The 16765-nt window shown below is 43.1% G+C and overlaps 1 protein-coding gene across 2 annotated transcripts; it reads left to right on the top strand.

Moving 5' to 3' along the window:
* Positions 1-528: 528 nt before the first annotated feature.
* On the top strand, positions 529-14967 carry chga (chromogranin A). 2 transcript variants are annotated; one of them, XM_083689190.1, is made up of 8 exons: positions 529-750; positions 1205-1254; positions 4696-4789; positions 6785-6853; positions 7216-7305; positions 9024-9377; positions 10614-11083; positions 13289-14967. In XM_083689190.1, exons 1-8 carry the CDS (start codon positions 702-704, stop codon positions 13370-13372), a joined length of 1260 nt encoding a protein of 419 aa, XP_083545316.1. In that variant the 5' UTR covers positions 529-701; the 3' UTR covers positions 13373-14967. The 2 variants fall into 2 exon arrangements, with proteins under 2 accessions (XP_083545316.1, XP_083545315.1); XM_083689189.1 differs by having other exon boundaries at positions 9024-9386.
* The last annotated feature ends 1798 nt before the right edge of the window (positions 14968-16765 follow it).

Genomic DNA, 16765 nt, shown 5'->3' with positions numbered 1-16765 from the left:
AGGTTAAGACTGTAGAACACTGCTCTGGGAGGTTAAGGCTGTAGAAACAGTGCTCTGGGAGGTTAAGGCTGTAGAAACAGTGCTCTGGGAGGTTAAAGATGCTCTCCTTTGAGGCCTTCACAGACACCTCTCTTGGTCCTCAGCAACAGCCGATTTATGAGTCCATGAGTAAATGATCCATACTGAACCATTTAGTACTTCCAGTATGCCCACATCCCAAATTAATGGAAAAGAGCCTAAATCATATTGGACATTTTTAAAAGGTGTTCCATCTATTCTCAGGTAAGATGAATTTCAGCTGAAAGACCTCAGAATGGATACGAGATACCAACGAAATAGCAAGCTGCAGGTATTTCAATGAAATGCCTGATGAATGACTTTCTCCGCCACCTCTATGTTCTTCGATATCAATAAAGGTGTGTTGGAAGGTGGAATCATGTTTTCCATGCGATGATGTAATTTCCTTTTTAGCTAGCATGATATAAGCAGGTGCAGTTGCAGCAAGTAGTTCGTTCGTGGCTCGTCAGAAGACCGGAGGGACACGACCATTGATGCAGAAGGACTCGGCTCTCCAGAAATAACGAAGGCGGCTAAGTTGTATACAGAATGCATCCATAATTCATCGATTTTTTCCACACACGCAAGCGGGCGAGAAACTGACGTTTTGAATAAGTTCCTTGAGAGCTTTCGTCTTATTTGCAATGATGATCGCAAGAGGATGCTTCATTTTGACAGTATTGGCTAATTACGGTAAGGGGGAAGGAAATTATCTTCTAACATTGACAATGATGTCTTGTATGTTTTCGAATACCGCTAAAGTTATTATGATAAATATACTGAGAGCACTGTTTCGTGGGCATGTGTGATGTCCTTTTGGTTCAGCACCAAGGACAGCGCTCCGCTGTATACGGGTAATCAGAGACAGTCACATTTTCTATGAGGGGAAAATACATTTAGCTTGGTGTTATCAACAGTAAGCAGTTAGGTTATTGCCTTACCAACCGAACGTGAAATCATAATCAACGGGATAATGTCCTCAGATATTTGCCAGAAAATAGGAATGCATCTACAGCACTTAACGTACAATCTCATATTCAGTTCTTACTTATAGTCAGAGCGCTAGTTACATGGCGTACATCATAAGTGTGTGCAGCTCACACATGAACATTTCGTTCACATTGACATAATTTCTTTCTCCACGCAGTTCTGTCATTGCCAATGACTGTAAGTCACCTGGAGAATGAAGACGTCGAGGTAAGAAATCGTTGTCATTCAAATAAACACCACTGTAGTAGAGTATACACAGAGCATGTTTTGTGCACGGTTGTCATAAACAAAATCAATACACAACGGCCTGTGTCAGGACAATGAAACATTATCATGTTTGTGTTTTTTTTTTTTTTTTACTAAATGTACAACATGTTCATATGTATTCTATTTCTATTTGTATAAAGAGTGCAACATTTAGGGTATCCTGCATCCTGCAAATACTATTCCTGGGGGATAGAAAAAAAACAATCGATCGCAGAATAAGATTAGAATGAAATGCACACTCAGTGCAGGCGCAATTAACTATATGAGTTGAAATGACCACTATGATACTGTACAGAGTTATGACAGCTGGTCCCTTGAGTGGTGCCGACGGGGCTCCATTCCTTTCAGAATGAGTCTGGGGGATACTGCCCAGCACCCCCTCAGAACCTAGGCTACAGCTAGTCCCCCACTCTAACAGTTGGAACAAGTCTAACTGAAAAGAATACAGGGTGTGTGGCTGGACTCGAGAGAGAGAGTAGAGAGGGGGGATGGATGTGTTACAACAAAGTGTTACATTTCTAAATGACTTCTTCCATGTTCGACCAAAGAGGTTTATGTGTACAATGCCACATTTGCTGTGGAATAATTTAGGATTAAATCTACGATTCAGTCAGAATATTAGTGTACTTTATGCTTCATCGATCTCCTCGATTAAATGTCGCATGATGATGATGCATGATAAGTATGTATATTGTAATGGAGGTGATAAGAGTGATCACATGTTACTAATAAATACCCTGCTAGATACGCAAAGACATGCATTGGTTCCCCAAGCTAATGCCTAGGGTTTACTTAGTGATGTGCGCATGTCTACCATGTGGGAGACCCAGGTTCAAATCCTGCCTCAATCGCAATAGCGAGTTACATAATTTCCCATTTGTTTAAAGCAGCGTTATCAAAAAAGGAGGTGTCGTTAATGAATCATCAAAAGCACCAAACAAGGCACATTGTGTAGCATGTAGCAGCATTTAATTGTTAGGGAGACAAGCGAGGAACATTGTCAATAACTAAAGTTGCAAAAGGGCAGCCAAATACTTGCCCAGATACCTGCACCAGGTTATCTACAGCTTGTCAATGTCATCAGCTCCTCTGCACCTGAAAAGTGAGCTGAGGAAAACAATATTTCAACAGAGCACTTTGTGCTGGATTAAATTACTCATATGTCGGTGACAAGCTCAATATGACTTTGCCAAAAATCAATGGTGCTGTTCCTGGATGGAGAACTAGGCAATAGAGAGCAATGACCTCTGTGTTCTCTATTGGTAGATACATTTCACATCCTGAAAGACTGAAGTCTGCCAGACTGAGGGTGGGTTGGAGAAGTGTGGATGGAGATAGATAGAGACAGATGGAAGGAAAGAGAGATAGAGAGAGAGAGAGAGAGAGGGGGAGAGAGAGAGAGGGAGAGAGAGAGAGAGAGAGAAAGTGAGAAAGGGGAGGGAAAGAGAGAGAGATAGAGAGAAAGAGAGAGAGAGGGAAGGAAAGAGAGAGAGAGAGAGAGAGAGAGACAGAAAGAGTGTGAGATAGAGAGAGAGAGAGAGAGAGAGAGAGAGAGAGAGAGAGAGAGACAGAGAGAGAGATAGAGAGAGAGAGATAGAGAGAGCAAAAGGAAGAAGACAGGATGTTATTGAGAGAGAGAATAAAAGAGAGTAAATAAAAACACATTACTGTGACATTTAAAAATAAATGGCAAACACTTTAAAAGTGAAATCAAAGACAGTCGGACTCGCTTGGGTGGTTTCAGCACTGGGAGTACACGAGTTTTAGACCGTCCATTAGTGTTGTACATCTTTAAATCAGAGAACACACAATCATTTGCAAGCTACAATAAGAAATAATAATGGGCTCAATAAGAAACCCATTCTTGGTTAAAGTCTTTCCACCACACAATGCAATACTCTTGGGTGGCAGGCAGCCTAGAGGTTATAGAGAGGTCAGCCAGCCTGTGCGTGTGTTGTGTGTGGGGGGGGGGGGGGTGCAATAAATAACACATCCCTAACGATCAGATTGCATGGCAAATAAAGCATTTGATTGATTGATTCTGTGACATGGTTACACCTTATAAAAAATACACAATGCCTCAGGCAGGATCTTTCTGTTGCCACGCTAGTGAGCAGTTAAAGCAGAGTCCTGCATAACACCAATGCCTCTATATTTTGCCGACTTTGCTACTGTAACTTTTGAGTCCGTTCCAAAGCCACAGACTGTAACATTGTGCAGCTGCAGTATTTAGTGTAAGACAGCTTCGGGGCTACAAGACCGTCTGAAGGCTTCTTTCCCCACAAATACGTGGACCAGGTCTCTGTTGAAAGAGAGATGTTATCCAATGAGACAAACGTAGATACATATAGGTTGGTTTAAATAGAATCAAATACATGTGCATCTGTCTTATTGAAGAGGCTAACACTATGTCCCTTAATTACCACTCAATCGTCTGGTTTTACAGTCCTGTTTCCATAAGATATGTGGTAAAAGTGGATGCTATTGTTGAAGGGGAGACATCAATTCTGCCCCCCTTCTTAGATAGATAGATAGATAGAAACTTTATTTATCCCTAGGGGAAATTCAGGTTCCAAGTAGCTTACAGACATAGAGACATCACACATAACATACACATACAACATACAACATAAGCAGGATTGTGGACAGGCGAGGTGCAGTTGTAAACGTCTTTGCAGTTAGGTGAGGTGCAAAAAGGTAAGGCAAGACAGTGCAATTATAGGACAGTGCAAATTATAGCATTAAATACTAAAAACGAAATACTAAATACTAAATATGGGCAAAATAAATATATATCTTGAGATCCCTTTACCCAATGGGCCAAATGACTGATCTTTCTCTGTGATGTTTACAATGTGTTGATGCTGGGGTACTGATACTCTATGACTAGGATTGAGGTCTCATTGGTTCTCCATGCGAACAGCTCTTAATTTAAATACTTATGGTTGGAAGTCAGGTATAAAACAGAATGTAGAGGAATATATTCTCTCTCTTTGAGTTCTGGTCAGAGGTCCCAGCTGTTAATTGTGAGTACAGCAACAGATCATGTGGTCTGCTGTTTGTTTGTTTGTTTCTCTCTCCATCTACTGTACCATTTACCCTGAGGATAGAATGTAACATTTCTCTATGATGTAATAATTGTGTAAGTTTACAGTATTGTTAAAGCCTTATTTGATGTATTCTAACTTGACTCGTCTTGCGCTAATAAACACAAACTCAACAATTCTTTGAACATAGCGTTGAGGTGAGGTGTTTGTCACTATGGATCTCAATATAAACAACAAGGATTTGCAGGTTATGAACGTGTAAATGCCAGGATAGTAGATCATTAAATGACACAAGACCATTCTCTGTTTGTCCACTGACCGTGTGTCCCCTCAGGTGATGAAATGCATCGTGGAGGTGCTGGCTGATGTGCTTTCTAGGCCACACCCCTTGCCTGTCAGTCAGGAGTGCCTGGACACGCTACGGACAGGTAAGCTTCTCCGCCCTCTCAGGTGAACAATGCCCTGGGTAGAAGTTGCCACCGGGTAAAAGTTGCCATTGGGCAGCGAATCTTAAGACTTGTTCAAACTGGCAGTTTGAAGCGACTCAAATCCTATCTTTTCCCACATCCGATTGAAAATGTATTTTTTTCCTGCGGTCTGAACAGGCGAAAACCACATGGAATCGGATATTTCAAACCACATTCATTGGTGAAATCAGATACAAATCTGATGCTTGGCCATGTGACTTGTGTTTGAAAGGTCAAATCCGATGAATTTGCCCTGAAGTGATTTGTTCATCACTCCCTGTCGTCGTACCTGGGCCACGGTGTTGTCTGACATCATCACTTCCCGTGAACAAACAACAAACAAGCGTGGAGGACAGGAGTTTGTGGAGTACTGAAGAGGTGCGTTGCCTCCACTGCCGCACAAGGTCACATCGTTACTATGACAACTACAGTAGCATAGCCATGTCGGCTGAAGACCACACTGTCTTAACGCACACAAATCCGATTTGGTTACCTTGGAAATGCTGTTTGAGCAATCAGTATATTCCAAAACTGATTTGAAGAACAAAACAGGTTTGAGCATCAAGGCCTGCGGTGTGAACAAAGCTTTAGTCTCTACCCACAGATGGTTGTATCTGACGACAGACCGTCTGTTCCAGTTCTGAGAGCCAACGACTATTGACACCCCCAAAATTCAAGCAATGTGACAAAAGGTGCTGGAGGGGAGGTGCTGGAGGGGAGGTGCTGGAGGGGAGGCGCTGGAGGGGAGGCGCTGGAGGGGAGGTGCTGGAGGGGAGGCGCTGGAGGGGAGCCCCCCTGGGCTGAGGTACCTCCCATCCTTCAACCCCTACTCTCCTGATATCCCATTGGTGCTGTGACCTGCCAGTCATTTAATTTCGAACATCAACAACACCCTGTCAGCAGAGCAATGATGGCCCAGATCTGACCCATGTATGTCTTTTACCAGCATCCGGATGTGGCACAAGTACAGCTTTGTTTCCCGGGCCAGAAGGTCCCGATATGGTTTGTTATGTATATGTTCTATTGAAGCCAGAGTGCAACAGTAAACACTTGCAAGCAGTGATGATGAAGTGCATGGTGTCAGATCCATGGCTTAATGTATATTTTTAAATGCATACTTGTTTTTGTTAAAAGAATCCTTTTAATAGATAGAATTATTGACCACCGCAAGCTACAGTGTGGAAATTACTGGTTGGTGGAAATTAATGATTCTCAATTAACGTAGCTCGACTGAAAGCTCTGTGATTGGTTTGCAGTCATCAGTAATTGTCATTACTCGTATTATTAATTTTCATCGTGAATGTACACTGCTTATACCATAATGTTAATGGATTGAGGCGATTAATGATTTCTCCGTAAGAGCACCCAGCAGAGCAGTAGGGTGACTGGGCTCGAGTTATTCAATTACAGTCCATTGTATTACCTTGACGCCCTCCTTTTTGAGCAAAATCAATCAGTGAATAACTCAGACTGCCATTGTTATGTGGATGTGGCTGCAGCCGGGAAATAAAACACTTCAGGAGGAACAAATAGAGAGGGGGGGGGGGGGGTGGAGAGACAGAGAGAGAGAGAGAGAGAGAGAGAGAGAGAGAGAGAGAGAGACGGCAAGGAGATAAAGAAAGAGTGACCATGGCAAGGTCCATGAACGGAAAGAGGGAGCAGTTCTCTTGAGTGCTTGCTGCATATGAGGTGCTCCTTCTGGGTCAGCAGAAAGGGAAATGCTTGGTGCTGTTGGAATGCACTGGAAACCCTCTCACTGGGACCAAATGATTAATTGCGCCTCTGCTTTGGAGGCAGTAAATTTCAGGGCAATTAACTCTCATAAGCTCTGAGAGAACTAAAATGCTGAGTCCTCTGAACAACCCAAGGGGAGAGAAACACACCTGTATATTTGCCCTTTGGGCAATGAATGCAGTTGTGCTTCACTGAATTTATGTGTGTGTGTGTGTGTTGCAGATGAAAGGCTTGTTTCCATCCTACGCCACCGTAACTTCCTCAAGGAGCTGCAGGACATTGCTGTTCAAGGTACAGTACACTGCTAACCTTTGACCTTTGACAGACAGGAAAAGAGAAGATGCCTGGCAACTCCACCAGTTGGTCCTGCCCAGCGGATCAATCGGCCGTCTTTTTGTTGAGCTCAAATTGTACACATTTTTTATCATTCCCATAGACATACATTATTTTCTGCATTATATTTTTCAGTTTCAGTAATCAAATGTTTGTGTCTGTGTTATGTTCTTGATTGTACAGTATGTTAGCACTGAAGTTCCGTTGACATGACAACCATGTGAATGACAGAATGCATTTGCAGGGCATTTGTGTTGACATGCAGCATGTAAAACAACTGACTAAGTAATACGTGACTAATCTTACATCTCTATTGTCAGGAGCCAGTGAGAGAGCTCAGCAGCATGGTGACATCACGGCTGATCATGTGACCAAGGCGCCACAAGGTCCTCAGGGCACAGATGCTCCAGGTGAGTCAGGTTAGCCACATTACTCATAGCAACAGCAGCTGCGTTAGCACAGCTTAAATTAATTCACTTTTAGAAACAGGACACAGGTGCAGACTTATGTACAGTGGCTTTTTTTTTTTTTGCATTGTGAGACACCTAAAGGCCTGGATACTTTCTTGTGACCCAAAAGACAAACAAAGCTGACATGCTACAGTACAACCCAGTCTGTATTATTTTTCCCACATGTTTTCTATTCAAGAGCAAGAAATACAATACATAAACTGTCAAATCACAGAAACATTCTCCAGGGTTTTTGCTTTTAATCCAGACTGTTTTCATAACCCAACATTTGGGTCTCCCCCCCGAATCGAGAAACACAGTTAATGTGCTGATGTGAACAAGTGGGTTCTAACTCGTGTCCTCAGGACTGTGTTACTGGACTCTTACTGTACATCTACATCACAGCTTCCTGATGCAATGCAGTAGAAAGAAAGTCTGAATGTCTATTTGATGAATGTGTTCCTGAGTTGATGATGACTAACGTCCTGAATCCAGTGAAGTTTGCCATTTGAAGGTCAAGTTGTATTATAAGAGTGTGTGTGTGTGTGTGTGCGTGTGTGTGCGTGTGTGTGCGTGTGTGTGTGTGTGTGCAAGTGTGTGTGTGTGTGTGTGCAAGTGTGTTTGCATGTGTAAGACACATTGGCCTGTACTGACAGATGCAAGTCAATCCTGGCATATCCCTTGAAAATACAGCCAAACTGCACTCTGTGAATTCATTACACTCCCTGTTGCACATGTTCCAGGATATGTGTGTCAGCTAAGCCTGCTGAGTCTGACTACATTGCTGTATGTATACTGTTAAGGAGACACAGGCTCTACTGTCTCTGACAGACAGAATTGGGGCAGGGAGCATGGTCTCCCTCTGCCTGTGCCTATTCCAATGGGCGCTCGTTTCCCTGCCAACCTTCCCTTAGAGAGAGTGGGCAGCTCTGACAAACCCACAGAAATAGAACAACTAGAACAGATACTGTTCTGAAATCCACAGGATTGTGACATGCAATGAATCACCCATTCTAAATGGTACACTCAACACACACACACACACACACACACACACACACACACACACACACGCACAAAGTTTAATTTTGGGATTGGTGCAGGCATTAATAAAATGAAATAATTCTCAATGTGTTGTAGATAAAGACAAGAGCGGAAACTGTAGCAGATGGTATTTATTCCTCTATAACTTCTAGAAGTTATTTACGGTGTTGCTGGGTGTCATTTTCAAGTAAGCTTAGCAGCGATGTATATTCAGAAACCTGTCAGGTTTGGCTATCCAGATGTCATTAACCAGTGCCCACAGCTCGCCTATTGGCTTCACTGAAAAAGCACATCTGCATTTTGATTGGCTTGTTGCAAGAAAAACAACAGCTAACAGCAACAGACATTAGCAAAATGAACAAAACTGACAATTTGGGACAGACACAGTTATGCGATTGAGTTCTAGGGTATGGGATGATCCTGCGCTGGAGGCACGAGGAGCCAGACAGGAGGGTGAGTCAGGTGCATTGTGGGTCTGCGCAGCTCCAGATGAGGGTAGGGGGCAGCAGTAGGCAGCTTGACCCTGGGAAGAGGCTAGGAGTCGGGGACCAATAAATGTCTTTCGGCTGCCTAGCCCAATCAATGTCCCTTTGGGGATTAATAAAGTATGTACCTATCTTTCCCCTTCCTCACAGATCGATCCATGCTGGCTGCCTTGGGGGGACCTGGAGAGAGGTCTATCCTGGCCCATAAGAGAGGGAAAGGAGAGGGAGAAGGAGAGAAGGAGGAGGAGAGCACGGAGAAGGATAGAGAGTCACAGGAGGGCAACGAGATAGAAGTAAAGGGTGAAGAGAAGAGAGAGAAGGATGAGAACCCCGGCAATCACATCTCTGACTCCATGAACCAGGAAGAGGAAGAGGAGGTTGGGGGTGTGGTCGAGAAGAAGGGAGAGGAGGATGAGGAAGAGGAGGAGGAGGAGGAGGAGGAGAAGCGGGCCAGCTCTGAGAAAGAGGCAGAGGAAGAAACCGAGAAGGAAAAAGTGATTCAGAGTAAGATCGGTAAGACAACTTATTCTCACAGATCTCTACCCTCCTTTCACTCCCCCAACTAATTAGCATTTGTCAGATAGAGTTGCTTTCAAAATTCATTAGCAGGCACCGCGAGCAGCTCCCATCATGTAATTGCCCTTGTTAGCTTTGAAGTGAGCATGAAAGAGGCTGCAGCTCCTCTGCCAGCAGCAGTACACCGCACCCAAAGGACAATCATGATAGTATGTCATAAAGATGAATCTCTGGACACCTTTAGGCAACTGCCAAATTGATCCAAGATAACTGCTGCTCTCTGGGCTACACAGTCACATAGAGAGAGAGAGTAGGACAAATGATTCTGTGTGTGTGTGTGCGTGTGCGTGCGTGTGCGTGTGTGTGTGTGTGTGTGTGTGTGTGTGTGTGTGTGCGTGTGTGTGCGTGTGCGGGTGTCATGTATGGTAAAAGAGAGAAAGAGAGAGAGAGTACCTGAGAGAGATAAATAGAGTAGCAAATGGAGAGACTATCAGAAGAAATGGAGTGCACAAAAAGAGACAGAAACCAAAAGCCAGCCGGGGGGGGGGGGGGGGGGGGGGTAGGAGATGGGGGGGGGATAGGAGATGGGGGGGGGGGGTAGGAGATATGGCCAGAGAAAAGGAGGTGTAAACCAATAGTGAGATCCAGCGGTGCACTGCAGAACTAATAGAGACTGTTCAGTCTCCAGGCCAGAAGCAGCAAGCTCAGCATTCGATACACAGATGACGATTGATTGACAGCAGTTGGGGGAGGTACATTCTGTACTGTCATTACCTCACTCTGCTCTGCAGAGTGCAAAAAGCATTAATCAGATTGAACTATTCAGGGGGGGTGGGATTGTTTGATTAGTTGATTGTTTTAAACAATCAGCTAATCATGGCCTTCAGTCTGGACTACAATTGATTGAATGAGGCTACAGCTGGACTGGAACAAACCATGCCTGCACACCCAGTGATGTCCCGTTCCAGGGCCTGAGTTGAAGGCCCCCAACAGTCAGCTAAAGCTGAACCTCTCTCCATTAGGGCCATGAGGGAGAACTAAAAAGCAGAGGTCGGCAGAGCTATCCACGGCCGGCTAGCAAGAGGAGAAGATTTCATTAGAGAAGTGGAATCATGCTGACGTTAGATACTGTAAAGGGAGTTTGATTGTGTGAGGGCAGAGGGAAGGAGAGAAGGAAAAGAGAGAGAGATCCTAACAAGTTCCCTCTTCTGTTTGTCTGCCTAGGGGCTGAGTCCAGTGAAGCAGAGAACGCAACTTTAGAGAAGTCAGAGGAGAAGAAGTCTGCAGAGGAAGAGGAGGCGGTAGAGGATGAGGAAGAAGACAAGAGGTCTGCATCGTTTCTGCACGACACTGAGGCAGAGAAGGAGGGAGAGGAAGAGGAGGAGGAGGAGGAGGAGGGGGAGATGAAACGGGAGAGTGGTGGCAGGCCAAAGCATTGGAGCAGGATGAGCGAGCTGGCCATGGCCAGGAGCTTGCAAACAAAGAAAAGAGCGGGAGAAGAAGAGAGGCAGGAAGTGAAGTCGTTGGAGGTCAGAGGTGAACAGGAAGCCCCCCATCACTCCAAGGAGGTCTTAAAGGAGGGGGATGAGAAGCGAAGGAGCCCAGAAGTGAAGGAGCTCCAGATGATGGCACGCAGGGAACCGGAGGAGAGGAGAGAAGTGGAGGAAGAAGGGAGCGCTAGCAGGAAGACAGAGGTAGGCTCCTCACCCCATCCTCCTACTTAACAGTGAAGTGGAGCGGTACATCTTGCCTTTGCTGTAGCCGTAGTCTATTGGCAAGGAGTGACCGTAATCCACGAACTTCTGAACTTTAACCACTGCTAACCCCAAAAACAATGGTCATGCGATAAGGCATGGAGACTACGTGTCGGTTCCACGTTTGTTGCCAAATCAAAAGAACTTCCAAAATTTTTTGATTTGAGTTGGTTTGAGTTGATTTGAGTTGGTTTGGCCATGCAAGTTTGAAGGGCGGAGTTGTTAAAGTGCACTCAGAGGAAGGTTATATGGAGTTTCCTTTCCCTCCCCTTTCCCCCCTCCCTCTCTCACACACTCTTTCCAATTGGGCAATTCCATTTACTTTAATGTAGTTAATGTAACCACGTTTCCCCTAAAACTGTTAAATATCTGCTTCAAATTAAGATTTCAATATGTCTGCAGAAAGAGTGGGGTGTTAGCTATCATATGATACCTTGAGTTTGGAAATATCTCTTTTGGTTGTTGAGCTACAGGAAGTGAAGTGGATTTACATCCGGTAACAGAATGATGGTAACAGAATTACTGCAATGGGTCCTCTAAAGAAAGGAATGTCATTCTGTACATGATGATGGGAACAAAGGTAGACATATACAATAGACACTTCCAGTGAAGTAATAATGTCTAATTTTATTAACTTATACATAACTCACAGAACACAAGAAACAAATCTGCCTTTGAAACTCTTAATGTATGTTATTTAAATCAATGACATGTGGTTCCAATGTATTTTTCTTCATTATAACAAAAACTAAATAGTCTACACTTTTGGCACCAAAAAAAACACACAGACACACCCAATTTGGTCCTAGTTTGCCTCAGAGATCCCCACTGCAAAATGAAAAGAGTTCTTTATACTATATTATTCTCTGCAACCAGTGTTGGAAGGAACCTAAGAATCTGTCTTAGGGGCACCACACCATATGTGTCAGTGTGCTCGTTAATGATAAAGACAAATCCCTTGCTGTCCTTTCTGTAGAAGAGTGCAACTACTGCATGTATTTCATCATTCTCAATGGCAGTTACTTACGCGACGTACTTGTGTGATTTGCTGGCTTTGCTTTCCCCACTGTACTCAACAACAATGAAGTCTACATTTTTTCGAGCATGAGACGAGTACATGGATGTGAGGATGTTGATGCAGTGGTTTGTAACTACTATTGTATGATTTCCCTTTTTTTTTGGCTGTCCCTATGGGAGAACCCTTTTGGAACCCTTTTAAGTTATGTAGAATCCTTTTGGGTTCCATGTTAAACTCTCTGTGAAACGTTAAAGGGTTCTCCCACAGGGATGTAGATGGATTTGGTTAATGAGGTTTGATGTTTTTGTAAACACCTCTAAATACTTTCTCTGGTAGATGTTTTCTTAGACGCTTTTCCATGTGTTTGACCAGAAATCAAAGCCTTTCCTTATCCCTATTCTTATATAGAAGATGGTTGAGAAAGGTGTTTATGACTGAATTTCCCCAAAATATAGACTCTTAGCTTTCATCTGACACCCAATTTGATATGCTCTGATGAATTTCACATTTTGGTCCTCATGGGTCCTTTACACAGAACTGCACAATATTCTCTATTGTCCCTCTTGGTGGATACAGATATTTACTGTTGTAAAGCTGTATGTACACTGCTGATCCACCTCTATGGCACCTTATCTTCACAATGTAAAGATGGCTTCAGACCAGTGATACTCAACTGGTGACCAGCAAGCCAAAACTTTCTTTTCTTTTCAGGTTAAATAATTACTAAACCAGATAGAAAACACTTAGAGGTTTTTGTGGTGACCATTTATTGTTTGGTTATGTTTTATTTTGTATTCTATATTTTCAAGATGCTGTTGTGATTCCACATTGGACACATTTACGTTTTACGTTCAATTGCTTATGTTGCTTGAGCAAACTGCCAATATGTTGAAATAAAACAATGATGATACTAGTGAGAAGGAAGTCTAATGTAATTTTATTGTAGTCAATTCATAGTAAGTGACTGATTAAAAATGTTGCGGCCCTCCAGCCGACTGCTCTGATTTATGCTCACTGTAGACAAATACAAATTGATATAGACACATATAACTAATATCTTTCTTCCTTCCACCCCCCCCCCCCCACCCCGTCCCCTGTCCCCCCCCCCCCCCCACCTGAATCTGTAGGATCCGGAGATTGAGAGTCTGGCTGCCATTGAGTCAGAGCTGGAGAGTGTTGCCCAGAAATTGCACGAGCTGAGAAGAGGCTGAGTCGCCAATTACACCTTCCTCCTCCTCATTCTCCTCTTCCTCCTAACAAGCCGGCTCTGTTCACCCAGACAAGGGTGTGAATTTGAGATCGGATCCTCTCTCTCTCTCTCTCGCTCTCTCTCTTTCTTTCCTCCAGAGAGAATAACAGCCCATTCCAGCCCCTTGCGACACACACATTTGCACACCTAAAACACACGCACACACGCACACACATGCACACGCGCACACACACACACACACACACACACACACACACACACACACACACACACACACACACACTGTGGTCCTCCATCACTTTGACACCAAAGGACTGTAACTTATTTTCCTCCCTCTCTCTCTCTAACTGCTTCAGCTTGACAATAGTATATCGTCTGCTTTTCAAATGACTTTGGCACTGCACAACAACTCATGAAAAATGTAGACAATAAAGGCTGTTCTTATTGTTGCCATGCTAAAAAAGGTGAGGTTGTACAAGTTAATGTATACGCATATACGTGAAAAAGAAAAAAGAAAAAAAGAGACAAATTATTCTTTCTAGGATGTTGTACTTGATTATCCTGGCTATTAATTAGTATATGAAAGCCAATGCAATAACTGGACATTTTTGATAGATGAATGACTTGACTATAATAACATGCTGTATGGGAATTTATATAAGAAAACTAATAAATTGGATAGTTATCTGGAGATCTGTCTGGATGTGTTTAATAATGTGAAGAACAGCTAGTGATGACCATCAGCTGTGTGCAGAATGTAATTAACTTGCAACCAAAAGGACGCCCAAATTTAGCTGAGGAACAGCTAGTCTGTTAGACATTCAAGTGTCAGTTCGCTTTGATAGCAGGTGGCAGGAAACATGTCTGAGGCGCTCTTTAACCCCCCCACCCATCAGAATTTTCAACCAAGCAGAAATCACAACTGAGGTCATTTAGCGAAAATGTAGTGAAGTCAGAGAGGGATATGCAAAGCACATAGTCTTTGATGAAGTTCATATTATCTCCAATAGTAGAATCCATGTTGTAATCGTTTAGCACTTATGAAAAAATTCCTAAGGACGAAATAAGACGTGTTTGTGTTTTAATGATTAAAAGCCTAACATAGATCCATTGTTGGTCAACCTCAAACAGTAATGACTGCACATTTTTGTAACGTGCTTGCAGGTACAAATGCACATTTAGTAATACGATATATTTAGTGCCAGATGTGAAAATGCATTTGCTAGAAAAATATGCTATGATTGTCACATTCAGTATGATGAGCTCCTGCGGAGAAGATGAAGAGTCAGTGATGAAGAGTCAATACCCACCCTTTTCTTACTGGTTAGATATGCATGCCAGTCACATTCGAGTAGTGGACGAATTGTTGGATTCAAAAACGAAGGAGCAAATTTCTGTTTCAGTCCCTGTGTGTTGATGGAAGGAACACATTTGACACACTCACAGAGACTGTTCTGTCTCATGGACTGTTAAAACACACACACACACACACACACACACACACACACACACGCACACACACACACACACACACACACAGAGAGACTGTTCTGTCTCATGGACTGTTAACACACACACACACACACACACACACATAGAGACTGTTCTGTCTTATGGACTGTTAACACACACACACACACACACACACACACACACACACACACATAGAGACTGTTCCGTCTCATGGACTGTTAACACACACACACACACACACACACACACACACACACACACACACACACTCACGGAGACTGTTCTGTCTCATGGACTATGAACACACACACACACACACACACACACACACACACACACACACACATTATCATTTATGTTTATTACAGGCAATAAGGAATATCAGTCATGTTTAAGAATGTTTTACAAGTACATTATTATAAGTACATTATGGTTGAGAAAACGATACCATATTTGTTTTTTAAAAAAACTAATGAAAAGAGTGATGTAATGTTTTAGACAGAATAATACAATCTCAGACAATCTTTACGATACCGTCAATAGTGACGCCTAGTGGCGATCTGCAGTTACGCAAGATACTGTATGATGGTCGGATGCATACAAGCTGAACTAAAGAGCCTCAACTATAAAGTCATTGTCCGCGCTGTTTCTTGTACGCAGTAGAAACATCACACTGTATAGCCATGATTCTTACATAACTTATAAAAGCCACATGAGCGAAGTTAGCAGTTTTACCCCATCAGAACCCAAAATGTAAGCATCCATAGCTCTGTCTATGAAATTGAGAGTGGTTACATTTCTCCAGCCCCATCCCTCAGCTGTTTACCAACAAAGTGGCGGGGAGACCAACTTTGTTTGAATCCCAGATGTAATGTTGCCCATTTAATGCTGTTGTAGGTGTGTGTTATTCAAGGGGCTATCGCTCAGTCAGCTAGCATTTTAGAGTTTAGACGCGCACGTTCCCCAAAAACGGAGATTTGCCTTATTCCCTTTCCTGCTGCTAGGAAAAATCTGTATATTTTATTTGTACTGTATGTTATTACTGTTGATGTTTATATTTAAGCTATTATGCTTATCACATTCTATTGTTGATATTGATTGACGTGGTAGAGCTGCTCCGCCTCAGGCATTTCTTTGCATTGTATACTTGTATTCAATGTAATGACAAATAAACGCGACTTCACTTAACGCTACACCTGCTCTGACAGATACAGTATAATCCATAAATGTTCTCCTTGTATATATGTTATTTAAATAATTGTCAGTTGTGTATTTGTGATGTGAACTTGTCAGTGTATGTATAAATGTATGTATATATTGATGTCATATGAGGGGTTGTGTCCTCTGGGCCTCCCCACGCTACAAGCCCATCCATTTTAGGGGCATAGGCTGGTTAGATGGGCCCAGCTGAGACTGATTGTCAATCAAAGCTATTGATCCCACCACTCACCCGTCTTTTAGCAGCTGCTGCAGCCACAGGTTGGACGGGACTGAGGGTAGCGTGTGGCTGTTTCTTTGGCCACCTTTATTTGTAACTGTTTGATGTAAGTGCTTGTAAAGCTGGAGTTCATCTATGATATGCTCTATTTAACCTGGTGTGAATAAAGACTTATGTCTGGACCTTTAACCTACCTCCTTGAGCCTCGGTACCAGTTAATCAATCCAGTCTGTGGTAGCACCTCACCCCACATGCTGCCTCAATATGTTTTAATTATGTATCAACTTGTCTTGAATCAACTCAGCTGCATAATGCATTTCCCTACTGGGGCAATAATTGATTGATTGAGGCTTGGCTGATTCTTATCGTGAACTGCTAGTGTACTTGAAAGGATAAACTGTTGGAATAGACATGTAATCCCATCCAAGGATGTAGTGGTCAAAAGAAAACAGGTGGTCAAACCCTGGATTGAATAGGTTGGAA

Source organism: Argentina silus (genome assembly GCF_951799395.1).
Source record: "Argentina silus genome assembly, chromosome: 17".
In the NCBI taxonomy this organism is placed as follows: Eukaryota; Metazoa; Chordata; class Actinopteri; order Argentiniformes; family Argentinidae; genus Argentina; species Argentina silus.
The sequence above is the reverse complement of the archived record's forward strand: the minus strand, read 5'-3'. Positions and strand labels throughout refer to the sequence as shown.

What these genes read in the sequence shown, in the direction of transcription:
- chga (XM_083689189.1), top strand. Translation starts at nt 702, where the DNA reads ATGATGATCGCAAGAGGATGCTTCATTTTGACAGTATTGGCTAATTAC. An exon ending in CCTGGACACGCTACGGACAG is followed by an intron (nt 4,790 to 6,784) that starts GTAAGCTTCTCC and finishes TGTGTGTTGCAG; the next exon opens with ATGAAAGGCTTGTTTCCATC. An exon ending in GCGCTAGCAGGAAGACAGAG is followed by an intron (nt 11,084 to 13,288) that starts GTAGGCTCCTCA and finishes CTGAATCTGTAG; the next exon opens with GATCCGGAGATTGAGAGTCT.